The 19,570-nt window shown below is 34.2% G+C and overlaps 2 protein-coding genes across 2 annotated transcripts; one reads left to right on the top strand and one right to left on the bottom strand.

Annotated features, from left to right (window-relative positions):
- Positions 1 to 1,272: 1,272 nt before the first annotated feature.
- On the bottom strand, positions 1,273 to 14,813 carry LOC134245886 (kinetochore protein Spc25-like). Its single transcript, XM_062728127.1, has 7 exons — positions 14,706 to 14,813; positions 13,099 to 13,269; positions 9,893 to 9,958; positions 4,099 to 4,245; positions 3,451 to 3,555; positions 2,903 to 3,001; positions 1,273 to 1,426 (listed from the first exon to the last, which is right to left on the bottom strand). The coding sequence occupies exons 1-7, from the start codon at positions 14,722 to 14,724 to the stop codon at positions 1,296 to 1,298; spliced, it is 738 nt and encodes a 245-aa protein (XP_062584111.1). The 5' UTR covers positions 14,725 to 14,813; the 3' UTR covers positions 1,273 to 1,295.
- A 6-nt stretch (positions 14,814 to 14,819) lies between these two features.
- LOC134245887 (ras-related protein Rab-18A-like) lies at positions 14,820 to 19,096 on the top strand. The gene is made up of 7 exons (XM_062728128.1): positions 14,820 to 15,022; positions 15,480 to 15,535; positions 15,894 to 15,955; positions 16,290 to 16,362; positions 16,932 to 17,050; positions 17,870 to 17,995; positions 18,665 to 19,096. Exons 1-7 carry the CDS (start codon positions 14,952 to 14,954, stop codon positions 18,770 to 18,772), a joined length of 615 nt encoding a protein of 204 aa, XP_062584112.1. The 5' UTR covers positions 14,820 to 14,951; the 3' UTR covers positions 18,773 to 19,096.
- The last annotated feature ends 474 nt before the right edge of the window (positions 19,097 to 19,570 follow it).

Below are 19,570 nucleotides of genomic sequence, written 5' to 3'. Positions count from 1 at the left end.
TAGCTGTTAAATATTTATCAGAGAATATCAAACAAGAAATACAAATTTAAACTTTCAAATAAATGTTGTTGTTGTATTGTGTCCATATATATTTATACTTCAAGTTCAATGTAACAAATCTCAGGACAGGATTCTTTTACACTGAAGTAATTTATAACATTCTGTGAAATTACTCATTGTCAGGGGATAAATTACTCATTGTCAGGGGATAAATTACTCATTGTCAGGGGTTAATTTTGGTTGTTTTCATGGTATGAAGAGAACCTACACTCCTGTCTACTATGAAATGTAAAATTTTAACTTTTACAGCAAACAAAATTATATGACCCATCATCCATTATCCCCCACAAGTCATGAAAATGTATTGACCCAATGAAAATATGTGATTCTACAGGAATGGTTCAGGAAATGAGTCAGTCAGACTGAATCTGGAACCTTGCACTGTAAGACCGAGCTACCAGGAATCTAATTAAAATTAGACGTTCCGAATCTGCTACTGCTTCTCAGCATATAGCGACATCCCATTCGGGTTCAGGTCAGAGTGACCTTTTGATTTATCAATAAACAAAAATTTTGGCCATGCAAATTTTAGCTTTGAAAAACAATTTTAAAATTAGTTCCACGGCTACATATATATCATCATATTGATACTGTCTTACATTGAATTAAAGTAATTTTGGAATAATTAAATTTAATGTATAGTCCGCCAGTTTGGCATCCTTACATAAATAAAGCAAATGAACAAGCACAAACTATACAAGATATCTCAGACATCACATTAATTCATAGCCCAGAGTTTGCAATGTTTACTACGAAACTCCTCGGGTGTTTCCGTTTGGCAGTGAAAAGAAACCCTTCCACACTATAAGCCAAGATTTTGGAGGTAACAATTTCATTGGCTAATTGAAAGGTTGCTCTGAACTGATCCTGGAAGGTATGTTGTTAGCTGTTTGAGAAGCGGCATATTCGGAACATCTAATTTTAATAAGATTGAGCTACCAGGTCACTCTAACCAATTCCCATGACACTAAAATAGAAGTGCCATCTTCATTTTAACAAACAGAAATCCCAATAACCCATGGAATGATGATTTTACTGAAATTTTCAGTAATTTAAAAAATTTGAAATACCTATAATAATTAAATGTATTACATTGTACGACTTTTAATATAATGAAAATTTCAGTAAAATTGATAGGTTCGCCAAATCTTGTAATCCAGACTGATGCCTGTACACATCTGTCACATCAGAATATAGAACCAACACAACAGAAACAATACTACAACTTTTATCATTTATTTAGCAGAGTTAACAGTCTTGACAAATTTTTTCCGGATGGCCACCATAAAAGATCGAAGGTCGTTTGTTGCATTCAGTTTCTGCTCCAATTCCTGGAAACCCTCTACTTCTGGGGAAAAGTCAGACACTGAAAGAAAACAACATACAATTAAAGTATTGTAAACCTATTCCTTTAGCAGTGTATTCTTTTTAGCGATTTTCGCGGAAAGCATAGTCCGCTAATTCAAGTACATTGTACATCGCTAAATGTCTTGTACATTAACTTTTATAACTAGCAACTTCAGACAGCGCTAAATCAAATCTACGCTAACTTGTTGAAAATTGAATTTCTGCCAAAAATCGTACACGCCAAATGTAATACATTTACAGTATATATCCATACATGTTAACCTATTGTGATGAAAAAGAGGGAGATTCAGACCACAAAAGTGATAGCATTGCGCTCGTGTTGTTTAACGCTTGGATTATCGATATCTTTCATGTAATATACATGTATATTATAAGCCTTAAATGAAATCAGGTACCTACACTAATTAATCTTAAATATCAACAGCAAAGAAGAAGACAGAAACACCTTAAGTTTGACATAAATAGTACATATATAAATATTTTTCATGCTCTTCATTTTGCTTGGATTGGATGCTTTACTTAGCCTTTTGAAGAGTGATCTTTGCTGAAATAGCCTAGAAGCAATAATTCTGAATGTTCATTCAGTTTTTAAACAAAACAAATGATAACTTGGTTTAATCTAGATCTAAAACAAGTCGTATCTTTCGTGATATAAATCAGATTTCCCGCAATGATCGAAAACGAAAGTAGAGATGTGCCACATGGCTTGGTCAATCGAGTGATTTCTATTGACTTTATTGATAAAGTTGTGAACTTCCGTGCTTTTAAAGACGATGTCAAATGTTTTCATCTAATTCTTAAAAGCTGTATCTCCTTTTTCATGGCAGGGATGTTGATTAATTTATCGTAACCAATGTAATCACTGGTAGTCTTATGTTGTTGTCGTTGTCAAATCCGTGCTTGAAATCTATGTACAAAGAAAGCGTTTGTATGATTCCGAGTCAAATCACGCGTGTATCTAGCGAGATTTTATGAGAGTGGCTTCAAAAATGTGTTACCCAAGCGAACCAAAAATACTTTAGTGTGTTAGCTTTTCTAGAAAAGCGGTAGATTTCTGAATTAAATTGGTAGGCGGGAGATGGAGTGAAAAAGCGGTAGACTCCCGCCTAAATCTGGAGAGTTAACATGTATGATATATCATTGAGGTAGTCAGCAAGATTCCAGTTCCCCAAGACCAGGACTATTTCCTGAAGCAAAACAGAAGGAAAAAGTCCTGATTTAGAGGAACTTGAATCGTGCAAACTCAATCAATGATATGCACTGTATACATTTTGCTGTACCTGTGCGATACTTTATAACTATACGTATGCAATACCTGTGCGATACTTTACAAACCTGTGCGATACTTCAAAAGTATACATATATGCTATAATTGTGCAATACTTTATAACTATACATATATGCTTTACCTGTGCGATATGTTATAACTATACATATATGCTTTACCTGTGCGATATGTTATAACTATACATACCTGTGTAGCTCCTGTCACTGTTAACCTTCAGACAGAAACAACACGAGTTGTCAGGATTTTCTCTGTCCACTGAAGAGAAACAATACTGGAGTCGTCCACCTACAATATAAACTAAAGCAATCAAAATACTGGAGTCACCACCTACAATATAAACTAAAGAACTCAAAATACTGTAGTTAGGCACTTATAACAATCACTGCAGGCATTAATCAGTTGATATTTCCCAAATTTTCATGTCATATGCATTCCAAATTCATTTTTTTACATGTATAGTAAATATATTTTTTAAAATAATTACCAATTATAATCCTTATATATTTACAAGATTTTGCATGCCACTTCAAATTAAATCAGACATTACAAAATGAGGCTAAGATAAAAGTAAGAAATAGCTGAGATCTCTACTGACATAATCAGGTCATATTACTGTAAACTGTTCTCCCTTTCATAATATTGTTCCCCTTTTCATCTGTACAGTATGTTGGCCCATTTTAGCCTACATCTAGCTAAGGACAACATGAAGCTCATTAGTTTAAGTCTAGACTTACCTGAGATCTTCTGGAAACGGAGACTGAGTCTGTCCTGAAAGAATTTTGAGGCCAGCTCCAAGTCTCTCTGGGTTTTTTCTGTGTCCTCAGAACTCCCCTTCAGAGCTACAGAGTTAAAAGACAAGCAAGGTTATATCTCTACAGACTAAGAGTTAAAGACAACCATGGTTATATCCCTAAAGAGTTAAAAGACAACCAAGGTTATATCCCTACAGAGTTAAAGACAACCATAGAATTACAGACAACCAAGGTTAGATCCCTACAGAGTTAAAGACAACCAAGGTTTTATTCCTACAGAGTTAAATACAAGCAAGGTCTTGCTTAGATCCCTTCAGAGCTGTGAGGTAGAAAGGATGCAGATTATGTACAGAATTAAAGACAACAGAGGTTTTATAATTTTTGACAAATGCTGGATTTCAAACATGTCAAATTCTGGTATTCCAAATAACATACTGCAAAATCACTAATTTTCAAAGGGGGTAAATTTCTTTTTTTTTTTTTTTTTAGGAATGGAGAGACCCACCAATTTATGACCACCACAAATTGTAAAATTATAAATGCATTACTCCTAAACATACTCCAACCATGAAATCAAATCCCCATAAACTGAATGATATTTTTTCCTCAAACCTTGTATATAGACCCTACCTTCTGTTCGGGCTGCAATGTCTTGCTGTGAGTTGGATATTTCTGAGCTGAGTTTCTCTTGCTGCTGGAGGGCTGACTGAGTCTGAGTCGTGAGTATCCTCAGTTCCTGTTTGAGTGCACTCAACTTCTGAATCTGGTCCTCTAAGGCTGAAATAACCAATCAAAAAGAAGGATGAAGGTCACTAAGCTTGAAACAGCCAATCATTAAGCAGGATTAAGGTCATTAAGGCTGAAACTACCAATCAAAATGAAGGTTGAAGGTCACTCCAAAGTTCAGTTTGACTCTTTACATTTTACTTACTGGTTCATGTGATGTCATAGATATATAGCGTTACCTATTCCTCGCAAGCACTTTACAGCGAGGTACAAGTCACTCTAAAGTTTAGTGTAAATCATTATGATATAACAATTTAATAAGATTATAACTCTTTCTTAATTTATGTAATATTGGCAGGGTAATGTGATTGCAGGGAAATGGTATATATATGCATTATACTGCGTTAGAAACAGCAAATGGTATACAATAAAACCCGGTTATAGCAAAGTCACTGGGACCTATTTAATTACTTTACTATATTCGTGATAATCGTATAAGAAATTCATTAAATTTGTATAGCTGGGGATCCAGAATGACTTCTTTATATCCATAAATTCACTAAACGAGTTAATAAATACGTGACTACTGGAAAAGGGATTAATAAATGAAAATATTTTAGCCTGTTATCTAGCTGCAGATCTGTAGCTCTCCGAAAAAAAAAATATTGATAGACCGGAGAGCTACAGTGCCACCCATTGAAAAAATGCGTACTCCCCGTCGGGGCATCATCTACAGTGGATGCTGCAAAGTTATAAAGTGGGGGGAGCTATTTTTGATTGATCGTGTCACAAATCATTTAGAGAACTCGACAGGTTCTGTATCGTAGATACAAATTTGGGGGGGGGGGGGGGGGGGGGGGAGACTCGTGCTTTCGCACTCGTCTGCCCCCAAATTTGTATCTTCAATACAGAACCTGTCTTGTTCTCTAAATAATACTTATAGTCCTCCTGGCCCTGATATTGTAATCATCGAACATTTCGGTTATATATACTGCCATTTTAGTTTCAAGGATAATTCAGTCCAATATGCTTCGTTCAGATGTCAACTACGAGAGTACCTGATAGAGGAGAGAGGAATTTTTTAAAATCTTCCATTTTTTGCAATTGAGGTAAGAATTTGGAAGAATTAATCAACAACAGAGCGCACTTTTTTGTGCGCAATAAATATACAGTTTTTTCAATAGGTGGCACTGTAGCTCTTCGGTCTATCAATATTTTTTTTTCGGAGAGCTACAGATCTGCAGCTACCTGTTATCATGGTTATTAAGATTTATAGTTTGGTGTCGTTAGAGATCCCCTGTTACTCAGTCCAGTCCAATACGAAAAATCGTAATATTACTAAAATTCGTAATATAAGCAATTTCTAACTCTTCTAAGAGTTACTTCCCTTTTTTCTGATACAACCTCTTTGTTATGTTTCATCAGAGATTATTGGTCTCTGGTTTCAACATTATGATATCCAGACCTGGGGTCAATTACTTTGAAATGAAATGCATTAAATTACAATTACATTGGAATTCTTCCCATTACCATTACTCCCATTTTCAAAAGTAATTAATTAGATTACAATTACTTTGCTCAAGTAATTAATTACATTACACATTACAAAAAATACAAAGACAATTTTTGATCACAATTTATTTACAGTAGAATTTCCCATCACTTAAATTTTATAGAGACAAATAAATAAACACAAGAAATAATTCCTGAAAGTTTATTAATTTCAAGGGTGAATTTTTAATTTTTAAAAAATGCTTTGTAAAAGATATCAGACTATTTGACAAAATAAGAAAAATAAGCTAAATGTAATTCAAATGTAATTGAAAAGTAATGGTCATTAGGCCATAATAAATAAATTGCTAGATTCTCATCCTAACTTTTTTAAAAATCGAGGCGGGCGGGCGGCTTTAATTTTATATTTTTTATTTTTTCAATTTTGCAGATTTTTTATTGACCTGGTCAATCGGTGTAATTTTATCTACAATATCCTCGGAGGTCCATGAGTCGTTACCCTAACTTGATCGTGACTGTTTCTAAATAAATTTGAAGTGCTGTTTAATTTCGAAAGTCATACCTAAATTAAACATGTTCTTTTCTTTGCAGTAAATTGTTCAAATAAAAAAAATCATGCCATTTTGATTGTTTTCAACTCATTTCAATTACCGATGTTTACTCGGCGACATTTTGAAAAGCAGGTCCTAGGGTCGTGACGTCAGCGGAAATAGAAGTAAAAAGGCCAAGAGAATGAATATATACGTTTTTCATTTTTCAACTCAACGTTTAACTGTGTGTCAACATTTTTTAAATACAAATTAATACAATCTTTACAAAGAATGAATTTTTAAGTTAAACAATTATAAAAACTTATATTACTAAGCTGAATTTAACACTAATTCAATACAATTTTATGCAGCAGCAGCTAGCAGTATTGTGTTACTCGGTATTACAGTGTGGACAATAGAATGGATCATTTCTTCTAACAACACATATTGGTGAACAATAGATCAGGTGAACCCAATGGCTGCACTTGTCACATTGCGCCCACTTCACAAATACAAGAGATACACATCTTTTCAACTTATCAGGCTGAAACTTCTTGCAAACACAGCACAGTTTAGAGGGATCCATTTCAACATCACTGTCAGTGTCTGAAGTATTTTGGAGATCCTCGGATATGGTCAGATTTATTTTCTACAACTTGTCTTTTGGCGCTTCTTACCCCCAATGTCTTCCTCTTTTTTCTTCTGACTTTTTTCATGGTCTTTCATTCGCTGACACACGTTTTCTGAAATTTCCCTGCCGGACACGATCTTGCTCATAGTTTTCCTCTCTTTAATTTCTGCTCCACTCTTCTTTGTCTTCAGATGATTCTCCTTCTCTTGTAACTTTACCACATAATTTTGCTGATCTTCATTTTCTCCCGATCCTCTCTCATTCTCTTGTTCAGCGGCCCGGCCCTTGAAGACTTCTGCTGGTACCAAATACCTCGAAGGTACTGCGTCTTTACAAAGGGGGAAAATCCCGGTACGTCGAAATCCTGACTGGACGTTTTCAGGAGACAGCGCCTTCGTGTACGCCTTGCACGCAACTTCACAAATGTTATACCTGGTAATTGTTGCTGCTGTCTCCCTTATCAACTTGTGACACAAACAATTGTAAATGTTTTGAAATGGGCCGTAGCAGGCAAAGTCCATTGGCTGTAAGACATGGCTTGTATGGGCTGGAAGTATAAAGATAATTATCCCCTTTTGACTTGCCCACTCTACAAGATCCACAGACACATGGGATTTGTGTCCATCTAAGAGGAGCAATATCTGTCCTTCATCTCGTGGAACAAACTTGAGGAAGTGGTGTTCCAGATACTGTCGAAATATTTGTCCATTTGACCACCCAGTTTCGCTCACCGTGCCACTAGCCCCAGGGGATGCTCCACTCAAGAGTTCTGGCATCATCCGTTTGCCGGGGAAGACAAAAAAAGGTGGTACAGAGACACCGCTTGCACTGCCTCCTCCAAGAATGGTGATAGTCTTTCCACGCCCCGATGTTACTGACTGCGGACAGTAAGCTGAATCTCCAACCACGGCTGGTGGTTTGTGGTCAACAGAAATACCCTTTTCATCGACATTAAAGATGAGATGAGGCTTTCCATAAAGATCATGTTTGGAGAGAGTGTTACGAAGATTTTCAAAGTAGTTGGACACAGTTTCACTGGAAGCCATTTTCGCTCTAACATGCTCTAACCCTCGTGGCTTCAAAACTTTTAATTCAGGCCATCGCTTTAAAAAACCTCTCATCCATTTCATAGAAAAGGGCTTGTCAGGAGTTCTCTTACCCACAAAAATTGCGTAATCTGTTGCAATATTTATGCATTCCTGTCTAGTATACCCATAACCAAAAGCTGCCATTGTTTTAAAATGATTGACTAGATTGGCCTCTTCAAGATTGTCTAGAACTGGAGTTTTACCAAAAACTGCAGTTTCTGGGTCAAATTTTAGCAGAACCCTGTCCCTTAAAGTTGTATCAGGCACCCGAAAAATTTTTGAAGCTTTCCTTACTGACATTTTTTGTTCTTTAACCATTTTATATGCATTTGTCATTTGTGATGGAGAATAAAGTCTATAGTTTCTTTTGTGAGGCTGGGGACTTTTCTACAATAGCAAACAAACAAATCCATTGTAAAAAAAAATGTCTAAGGAACGATACAACATGACTAGAAAAATTAACTTTGTTTGGCCTATCGAATTCCAATGTAGTCATGTGACTTCTCTTCAAGTCTTGATATAATGTAAACAAAGCGTAAAATAGCACTGATGTACTCAATATAGGTCGTAATAAAAAATAAATTGGACTTTATCGTCATACTTATTTGGTAATAATGGATTTGACTGTTAATCAACTAAAAAAAATTCATACTATTTTTTTTTACCTGTTTTGACCTCATTGTCGTCTGTAGTTGTAAATATGACGTAATCAATCGTAGTAAACTGTTTCTCACGGTGTGCGCAGTCGCGGACCAAATCTCGCGAGATACGAGAGAAAAACAAAAGGGACACGACTCTAGGACCATAACGAATTTAGGGCCTCCGACGATACCCGAATAAAAGTCATAGTGAGGGTTCAATTATCTCTTACTTCACATCAACACCAATCTTTTTCAACCAATGACCCTTGTTTAATATATATACGCATGTATTACAGCAATCACCATCTTTTCAGCTGTCAAAATGATGTCAACTTTCGCGGGATTTTAAACGAAAGTAGAATGGTAGATGAATACCGATCCCGATCAGAATTAAGACGAAGAAAAACAGAAATAAAAAAAATCGAGGCGGGGGTATAAAAATCGAGGCAGGCGGGGATGAGAATCTAGGAATATTTTTATTATGGCCTTACTGGTATTTTTATGGAAGTAATGCATTACATTCAATTACTTGTAATTGAAAAATAGATGCATTACACATTACATCCCATTACTTTGAAAAAATGTAATGATTACAATGCATTACCATTACACATTACCATTACCCCAGGTCTGATGATATCGTGGATATGTATGGTTAGTGGATCTTCTTTGTTTTGGTGCATTTGATCCAAGTGCAAGCGGATACAGAGCCTAGTGAGAGTCTTACAAGTTATCTCTCGTAACATTTCGTTGTTTGAGATGAGGGTCTGATTTTCAGGGTAGACTTCGGGAAAAAAAATAGGGAATTCGGGGATTAAAGACCATTGTGACAAGCTTGAGGATACATTGAAATTTTATGGAAAATTGTTCCTATCCTTGAGAAAATTCTTATATAAGAATAATAAAACAAAATGTTCACTCACCCATTACCATTGTTACTTTCTTCTTGCATTTCCATACTTTTCGATAGACATCACTGACCAAAATGACCACGTGATACTAGTACCATTGGGGCATAATGTATTTCTGACATCATACTTCCATAAACATCATTCAGTTTCTTTCAATGCTTTATTTTGTCTTGCATTACGAAAACTTGTAATATAGTCTCTCTCAACTTGCTATATTACGAGTTTCCGTAATTTAACTATATTACGAAAAATAGTAATATAAGAATAATATTACGATATTTTGTAATATTACGATTTCTTGTGATATTACTATATTACGTAACATTACGATTTTTCGTATTGGACTGGACTGTTACTGTGTTTACCTTTTACCATGGTTACCTACCTTTCTGGTTGTTACTAGCCAGTCCCTGGATTTTCTTGATATTTTTCTCATGGCTATCTATCTCCTCTGTAATTATAGAAACAAGATTTCTAACAAATAATTCATCATATTCAAAGGTTAGGCCACAGTTATTATATCTTTCGGTTTACGGATCCGCCGACCTGATTTTTTCAGGTTCTAGAAAATAAAAATAATGGATTTTATTACCTCTTTCGATAATTTTCTGGAAAATTTAGGGTTTAAAATTTATAATGCGTCTGAGTCCCAAACATGTAATAAAACGTCTCATTCTTTCAAAACGTTTCAGTGACTATAAACAGAAGCATGTAAATATGGCGGCAAGCATGTCTTTATAAAATATCTTGGAAATAGCACGATGTCCAGAAACTTTTGACAGAAAACGAAAGAAGAGCAAACTATGGGAGACGCAATATTTCTTTTCCCCAAAGAGTCCTGTTAAAACGTTATCTTCAGTGATTTTTTATAAATAAAAATAACCACCAAATATATCAGCTGTTTCAATCATCAATGACGTAACTTTGCTATTTATTCTCATTGGTAATATTTTTCTTCCATTTCAAAAGTTAGGAATTAATACATGTATGTTGACAATGGACAAAAATTATCGAAATTGCAAACAATTTCAAGACTATGTACGTTTTTTTAAACTTGAATTTTATTCCCCAAACCCAGACACATGCTAAATTTTTTGTGATAAGTGTATGAAACAATGAAATTATCGATATAACCAGAAAAATAAATCTTTATCATGGTTATAGGTCCCAGATACAGGCCTTGTTGTTGACATTTTACTCTGACCGCCATTGGTAGATATAAGGTCATGTTAATAAAAGGAAATAGGCAACATTGCAGGGTTTCACTAAAAGAACTTAGAAGTAAAGATAATCGGTGACTTCGTCTTGATAACTAATATAATATACAAGATTATGAATCTAAATCAAAGTAAATTAGTTGGCTTTTTTTTGTAAAAAAAAAAAGAAAATAAACTAGAACTGTCCAATAGGGACTAATACCCCCCGCTGGGTTTTTCAGAGAAGGTGCCAATTCAAAAATACTTTATGGATCTAGAGATGTTCACAATTTACTTTAAAAAATTTGCAATGAAATATAATTGCTCATCATGTTTCTTAATGAATGAAACGTAGGTGCAACCAAATGAAACATTAATACTAATACACTGTAATTCCATTGTAACATTTTTTTTTATTTTTTTCATTTAATTTTTCTTTATTACTGCACTAAAAAAATATATTGCAATATGTGTTATGTCACTCTGCAAACTGATTGTTGAAAAAAAAAAGCATTATACAAAATCAAATTAATCTTGATATATTAATTTGAAATGCATTTTGAAAATAAAGAACTGGTCATCCAGTAATGAAGTGTTTTGACAGACAATAAATTACAATTAAGAGAATAAGAGAAGAGAGATCTTTAATTCTTGTGCCTTATTCCCTGAAGATTTGATAACACACACACACTTGATAAGAGATATGGCTAAACAACTTCCAACACCAAACTCATTAATTTATCTTTAACTGGATGCATGTCCAGTCATTATTCCCAAGAGACAAATGAAATTACATTATCTTCTGTGCAATGTAAAAACTGTTTTTAACACTTGATGTTTCTTTTTTTTAAAGTTTTTATAAGTAGTTTTAAGCTGTAGTTCACATTTTTGTACAGATATTCTAGATTCTATGTCTCAAACCTTATACATGAGCCCAAAATGAACAAGTCAATTAAAATTTTTAAAAACCTGTAAAATGTAGAAAAATGAACAAAAAGAGTTGAAAATTCCAGGTGCACAACTTCATATGGTGAATAATAATTGTACAAATTTTCAGATTAATCCTTGCAATAGTTTCTGAGAAACGGTCCAAACAAAACCACAAAATAAAAATGAAAAAACACCTGTAAAATTCAAAATAATAATCCAATCAAGATGAAAAATATCAGGTGCACAACTTCATATGGTGAATAATATGTGTACAAATTTTCAGACAAATCCTTCCAATAGTTTCTGAATAATGGTCCGGACAAAATCTCGTCTACAGACAGACGGACAGACGGACAGACAGACGGACGGACAGACGGACATGGTGATTCCAATATACCCCCCCTAAACTTCGTTTGCGGGGGGTATAATAAAGAAAATAAATGAATATAAGTCATGATCCCAATATTCCAATATATCTTAAATACTTCAATAGAGATTTTTTAATGATTTCAAATAAGATCTGATTCAGAAGTAAACCTTCAGTATAATCATTTGTAGTTCCTTTTATTTGACTCTCATTTACTACAAATAATTTTTCCAAATTTCAGGAAATGTTTCTTATTTTTACCAATTCAAAAGAAGGGTGGTGGTGTTTTTTTTTTTTAACTGATTCAGCGATGTTCCGTTTGAAAAAAAGTATCAAATTATTTTTATTTTTATTTTGTCGCCACCCATTGTACATTTCGGTTGAAAAAATCCGTAAACCTAAAGATAAAATAACTTTGGCCTTACATGAACTTGACTGATTTAATATACAAACTTACACTGTATGTTATTTAAGGAATGATGCTAATTTCAACTTTTGTCATACGATATAACATAACCTGGGTCAGTTTATGCTTTTTAAACCGCAAAGTAATTGCTAAGTGTATACTTATGATTAGCAATGGTGCTCTTTCAAAATTGTAAATGCCATAGCATCTAGCTTAAAAATGAACCAAATTCAATCATTTCAAAGTTGTTGCATGATGTTCAGGTGACCTATAAAGCCCGTGGGCCTCTTATTTTCAGATCATTGACCTTAAATATTGACCTATTAAATAAATAATTATTATGCAGCATCTGTGAGTTGTTCGTACCATTGTAATGTCAGTACTTGTATGTATCGTGGTAATGTTAGTGTACTTGTACGTACTGTGGTAATTTTAGTACTTGTAGGTACCGTGGGAATGTTAGTACTTCTATGTACCGTGGTAATGTTAGTACTTGTATGTATCGTGGTAATGTAAGTACTTATACGTACCGTGGTAATGTTAGTACTTGTATGTACCTTGGTAATGTAAGTACTTATACTTACCGTGGTAATGTAAGTACTTGTATGTACCGTGGTAATTTTAGTACATGTAGGTATCGTGGTAATGTTAGTACTTGTATGTACCGTGGTAATGTTAGTACTTGTATGTACCGTGGTAATGCTGGACTTTATCCTGTTGTCCTTGCTGTAGTTTGTCTAGGTGACTGGTCAGTTCGGCGCTGATCCATTTCTGAGAGAGGACGTTGTAAGTATCGTCCAGATTCCTACATAGCGTGGTCAATTCTCCTTGTAGAAATTCCTGTAAACTCGGACCGGACAGTTCTATAAAGTAGTGAACATTTATCATGTTCATCAATATATCATGTATATTGGCTTCAAAGGTAATGATATTCATCTGATTTATAATGAATCAATAAAAATAATGAGCATTGTACAGTCAGGGGTGTGACTGAAATCCATTATTTTTAAAAATGATGATTTCTAGTCATTACCAGGTAAATTGATTTTTAATAATGATGGAAATTCATCTTTTTTCAGAAAAATGATGAAAAACAGTCATTTCTATTTTGAAATTTATTTTAGAAATAGATTTACCTCTGATATTAAAAATGACTGTATTTCATCATATTTAATCAAATTGTTAAGTCCTGGCGCACTTAATTATCTCGTTAATTTTACGGGGCGCACTAAATTATTTTGGTTTCAATTACTTGTCAAGATGTTTCTCTACACAAGGGTCTATGGCAGGATAGTGTACTATATCTAATTACTGTAGTAAATGGGTTGGAAAAATTGACTTGGGAATGGAAATATGATGAAAAGACCTTATATTTACAAAAATCAGAAGATCGTGTACATTATATACTTAGAAGAAATGACCATTATCCATCATTTTTAAAAATGATGGATTTAAGTCACACCCCTGACTGTTGTACTCTATAAAGGATTGGACATATCTAGGCTTAAACAGTTTACAGGCAATTGTACAGTTTTACATCTGACTGATATATAAACATGATAAATGATTTTTAAATTCAAAACAAATGTGAAAATAACCATAACTGAAACAGGAGTGAAGAAAATACAGTAGACTAGACCAGGATTTGAACCAGGGCCCCCTAAATCCCCAGTCCAGTTCTCTTCCTACAGATCTATCATCTATCTCAGGCCATCGGTGATCAAACTTGTCCCGCACGTTCTGATAGTTGAAGGAGGGAGGAATTGGGAGGTCAGATGGGTTTTAACACACATGATTACGCCGCCCTAGACAGTTCAGTTGGTAGAGAACCTGACTAAAGATTCAGGGGGCTCGGGTCCGTATCATTTTCTCCTTTCCTGTTATAGATACTGGTATATGTATTATACTAGTCCAAGATTCCTATGACTCTAACCCCTGCTTTAATGTTTTGTGACCTGTGCAGGGTAGAAGGGGAGTCCCCTGCACAAGTGTAATATAAAAGCAGGGGTTAGAGTCAGAGACATCTCGGATTAATATTCTACACAGATGCATCTTATCCCATTCTGTACTCTGAGATGCCCCTGTAGTATTCTGAACATTTCTATTCTCAGTTTCTGTCAGTAAAGTTCATACTGAATTTACAACAATTATATGCACCATCATAAAGTTTTATTTTTTTTTAAATCATAAACACAGAGCCGTAATATTTACATGAGTTAAGGTTTCTGTTCGGAAATACTAAATTAGAAGAATCAGCAGTTTGAGTATTAACTTTTTCGAGTATACAACCACTTGTTACCTTGATTAACTGTTTCCATCGTATATTAGAGTATCTCTTTAGAATCAAAACAACCGCTCAGTCTTCCTTCTTTTCCGTCAGCCAATCAAATCACGCGTACTTTGCACTGGTTAGGAACTCGAATGTCTCATAACTGATGACGTGGAGCACACAGGCTGTCAATAACTGCGCCATTGAAAGGTGATCGTGAATTACAAAAATAGATTATCTCAAGAAATTTGAAGGAAACGTTGAACCTGGAGAAAGATGAGTGAGACAGAAGTTCTAACCACGCTGAAAATCCTTATCATCGGCGAGAGTGGTGTGGGAAAATCCAGGTAAGACCAATTTGTCTATAGGCCTAACAGTTTGTGCATTGTTTACATTTTTGCTGTGATCACTGATGCGGAACATCACAACAGTGGCACACTTGGCAGCAAAGAACAAAGTCCACAACGAAGTATACTGGAAACTTCAGTGGCATTAAAGTGAATTAAACACGCAATAAGCAATAGTCATGATAGTGAAGTGGAAACAATGATCTGATGATATATGGTCAGATTCAGATTGCCATCCAATCTACATAATGCAATCTTAAATCAAAGTCCACGTGGAATTTGAATTTTCAGTTTTAGCTTTAAGCATCAATTTATAGATTGTAAAGTTTTGTCCCACTCCGTTGATATTTTGATCACTTGCTGATGTTTGTCAAATTGATTTCTGTTCCATTGTCACTTATTAGCATGATTGGCATGAGGTCTTGATCATATGTTCCTGGAAACGTTCTATTTTCAGTTTACTGCTGAGGTTTACAGATGATACTTTTGATCCTGAACAGGCTGCCACAATAGGTAGATATAAATACACACAACCTATGTGGTAAATTAAAATTTATAGAAAGTTTAAATTTGAACAAATCAAAAATGGAGAATGGGTGCTCAAGCTTGGAAAGGTTTGGGTTTAGGCAAAGTAAGACCAGTTTCTAGAATTGATTAAAAATTGTTTTGAACAAATAAGAGAAATGCAATGTAAGCCAAATGTATTATCGATATTTTTTTAGGTTGAAATTTTTGGACTGCATGATTATTTCTTTTCTTCAGGAGTGAAATTCACTTTGAAAAAGATATATGTGCAAAGTATCATTGCACCACTGACTTTAAATATATCAAAGATGGATACAAATTAAATATACTTTAAATTTTGTTTTAGGGGTGGATTTCAAAGTGAAAACTTTGCAGGTTGATGGAAATAAGGCCAAACTTGCAATATGGGTAAGTAAATCATGTTAATAGTTTCAAGTTTTATGTGAGTTTTTCCAGTCACTTGTCATTTTTCTGTCCATAATCAAGAAAAAGCAGAAAGTGATGGATACCTTAAAAATCATCATCTCCGGAATAAATTGTTTTCCTTAAATAAATTAAAACATTAAATGTAATTAACACCATTATTAATTTAGCACAAGTCTTATTAAATCAGGTTGTTGTTTAGATTAGTTTCAGATACCATGGTTACTGTTTTAGAGCCATTGAAAGTTATCTTTAGACAGCTGTGAAAAAAAAACTGTGTTCTTTTGACATTTTTAAAATTCATCTAATGTTTCTGTAGGACACAGCAGGTCAAGAGAGATTCCGAACTTTGACACCAAGTTATTACAGGGGAGCCCAGGGAGCCATTCTAGGTATGTTATAACAGACCTTCAATTTATGCCACTGATTTTTTTGTAACTAACTATTTTTTTCTTATATTTTATGATTTCCCCAGCTTTATAAATGATATCCGATAATTAACGATACATTTAACTCCTATTCCTAAATGTTTATTTACCTTTCAACGGTTCAAGAAGGGCCGTTTGTGGAAGTGGACTTAAAAATTGGAATCATTTGAACTGACTTTCCAAACCCAGAGAGGGCTGTTTTGGACCGTTGAAAGGTTAATAAAGTATCAATAATTGGTCCAAAATATATGATTAAATTTCGGATACCATTTTAAGAGCATTAAAAATCATAAAATACAAGAAATAATACCTGAAGTGAGCAACAAAAAATCGTCAGAGTAAGTCAAAGGTTTTACAATGCATGGATCTCCAGCTCTCTGCTTTATCTGTCAGAATTTTCTCAAGCAGAGAGCTAACTGTTTTTTAATTTTTAATAGATTTTCTTTTTTTCAAAAGATTATCTCAATGCAATATGAAGAAGTAAAATCTAACTTACTATTTATTTAACTTGTATATACATGATCTCTTTACAGTGTATGACGTAACAAATCGAGCTTCTTTCCAAAAACTGGACGTTTGGTTAAATGAACTGGAGACCTTCTCAACTAAACACGACCTGATTAAGATGTTAGTGGGCAACAAAATAGATCAGGTAGGTCTAAAACTAAACACAAACTGATTGAAGATCAGAATAAATAGTTAAGATGATAGGTCTTCAAGTAAACATGACCTGATAGAAAAATGACTCAATAGAGATCAGATCAAAAGAGTGCAGGTAGATCTAGTTTTTCATAAACCACATTTTCTTAAGAAACTTACCCCATAAATATTAGTTATTTATTGATTACTTCAAGAACTAAAGTAATATATTTACATTCAGTGTAATTTTCCTTATGAAATCCATTAGAAATTCACGACGTTCAAATTTCTATAACACACGCGAAACCTTGTCACCGCGCGTTAGAATACGCAGTAAGAACTATATGCATTTTCAATACTCTCGGAACACCAAAATGTAAATTGTTTTATTTCAATTTAATGAAAAACTATAACCCTGAAAAATTAACGTAAAAATTAACGTAATGTGCGTTAAGAATTAATTTGTCACTTTTCCCCTCGCAATGTTTGTGTGCGTTATTTAACTTTGCAACGTCATTTAACGTCATTTGACGTCACAAACGGCTCTTACTTCTATAAAGCACACCAGTTTTGAAGGGCGCTAAATTCGCATTTAAGATTAACGAAATAAGCAATTATGAAGAAGGAAAATTAGAGAATGTAAATATAAGCATTGAATTCATATTTTGGGATGTCTTCGGTGCTATAACACACCTGGCCGTGCCGACAAATTATCATACCGCGCTAACGCGCGGTATTCAATTTGTCGGCACGGCCAGGTGTGTTATAGCACCGAAGACATCCCAAAATATGAATTCAATGCTTAATTATAACCATTATTTTTTTTTTACAGGAGAATCGTGAAGTGAGTAAGGAAGACGGACTGAAATTTGCCAGAAAACACCACATGCTATTTATAGAAGCCAGTGCTAAAACACGGGAGGGAGTACAGTGTGCATTTGAGGAACTGGTGGAAAAGGTTAGTAGGTCAAAGGTCAAGATGGCCAATAGGTCAAAACAGTAGGACAAGGTCTAGAGGCTTTGTAGGTCAAAGGTCAAGACCAGTACTGTGGAATCAACATCCTCATTGTGTGGGATCAATATTCATGGATTTTAATCAGTCACCCCGACCCACAAGTTTACATCCCCAGGATCGTTTAATTCGTAAACATATTTTTTAAATCTACCAAAAGCCAGTAAATTATGTCCCAACAAAGAAGTAATTTAAAAATTTTTGCTTGCCCTGAAACATTGACCACAACTAATTATCAAATGATTCCACAGTAGTCTTGTTGTTGAGGGATATTAAATCAATGGTCATTAAGTGGAGCTTAGTTTATCACAGAAACAGTTATATAAGCATTTAACATATGAAAAGTCAGTAAGAGTCTCTCTTATTCAAGTGATGGAATGGATTTAAAAGAGAAACACAGTGGGCAATGTATTATATGTATTTGTTGTAGTATCATATCTTTGGTGAATTGTTGAAAATTTACAGATTCATGTGGTCTTAACTTCAGGGTCAATTGTATACATATATTGGAAGACATATGCCTATCAGTCTGTGCAATTCAAAGTATGTCGTGAAAATATTTCTTGCACATAAATAATTGGTTAAGAGTGAATAGTGCTATTTCCTGTGTTGTAGATAATTCAGACCCCAGGACTGTGGGAGACCAGTAATCGAGGGATCGACGTATCCCAGGGAGGAGGACAGACAGCCTCGGCGTGTCAGGGATACTGTTCTGTCATCTGATTGGCTGTCAGCGGTCACATGACACACGAGTGGTTGTGTCCAGATCTTACAAAGTCTTTCACTTTTATCGTCAGAGCTGAGAATTAACAAGGGCAGGCGGAAATTGTTTTTTTTTTTTTTAGCTCTTGTTAAGATTTAAAGTTTTATGGTTAAATCTCTCCCTGTGATTTAGGAAGACAATGAATTTACAGCTCTGTTACTTATATATCCAGTACTGCATCGCGATGTAATGGTGAATTGTTACTTATATATGCAGTACTGCATTGTGTGATGTACTGGTAAATTGTGTGCATGAATTTAGTGAGAACCAGCCAGTAAATTGAACTGTGTCAGATACATTGTACAGTGAATTAAGTAGCAAAAATAATTTGTTAATTTGGTTCATATTTAGGATGGTGCATAATATAATTAAAAGATGTAAAAAAAAAAAAAAACAACGTCATGTCATATGACATACATGTATTATAACATGAACTGTATAAAATAAGTTTGTTTTTTTTTACAAACTAAATAAGGTCAAAATGGTTATAGGTACATGTTTATAACAAGTTATACAGGTATGGTACCATGTTGTAAAATTTTACTCATAAAGTCAACTGAAAAAACACAGTACATGTGTCAATGATTTTAGAGTACCTAGGTATTTTTAACATAAGTGTGTGTGTGTGTGTGTCTGTATGTGATTTATTTTGAGAGAAAAAAGAAAATGTCTCTGAATACCTGCATATGACAGCATTGTGTGTATGTGAGACCATGCTATATATATATATATATATATATATGTATTCAACATATACT

Source organism: Saccostrea cucullata, unplaced genomic scaffold, assembly GCF_032062105.1.
Source record: "Saccostrea cucullata isolate Sc308-1 unplaced genomic scaffold, CSIRO_AGI_Scuc_v1 ctg1992, whole genome shotgun sequence".
Classification (NCBI taxonomy): Eukaryota; Metazoa; Mollusca; class Bivalvia; order Ostreida; family Ostreidae; genus Saccostrea; species Saccostrea cuccullata.
The sequence above is the reverse complement of the archived record's forward strand: the minus strand, read 5'-3'. Positions and strand labels throughout refer to the sequence as shown.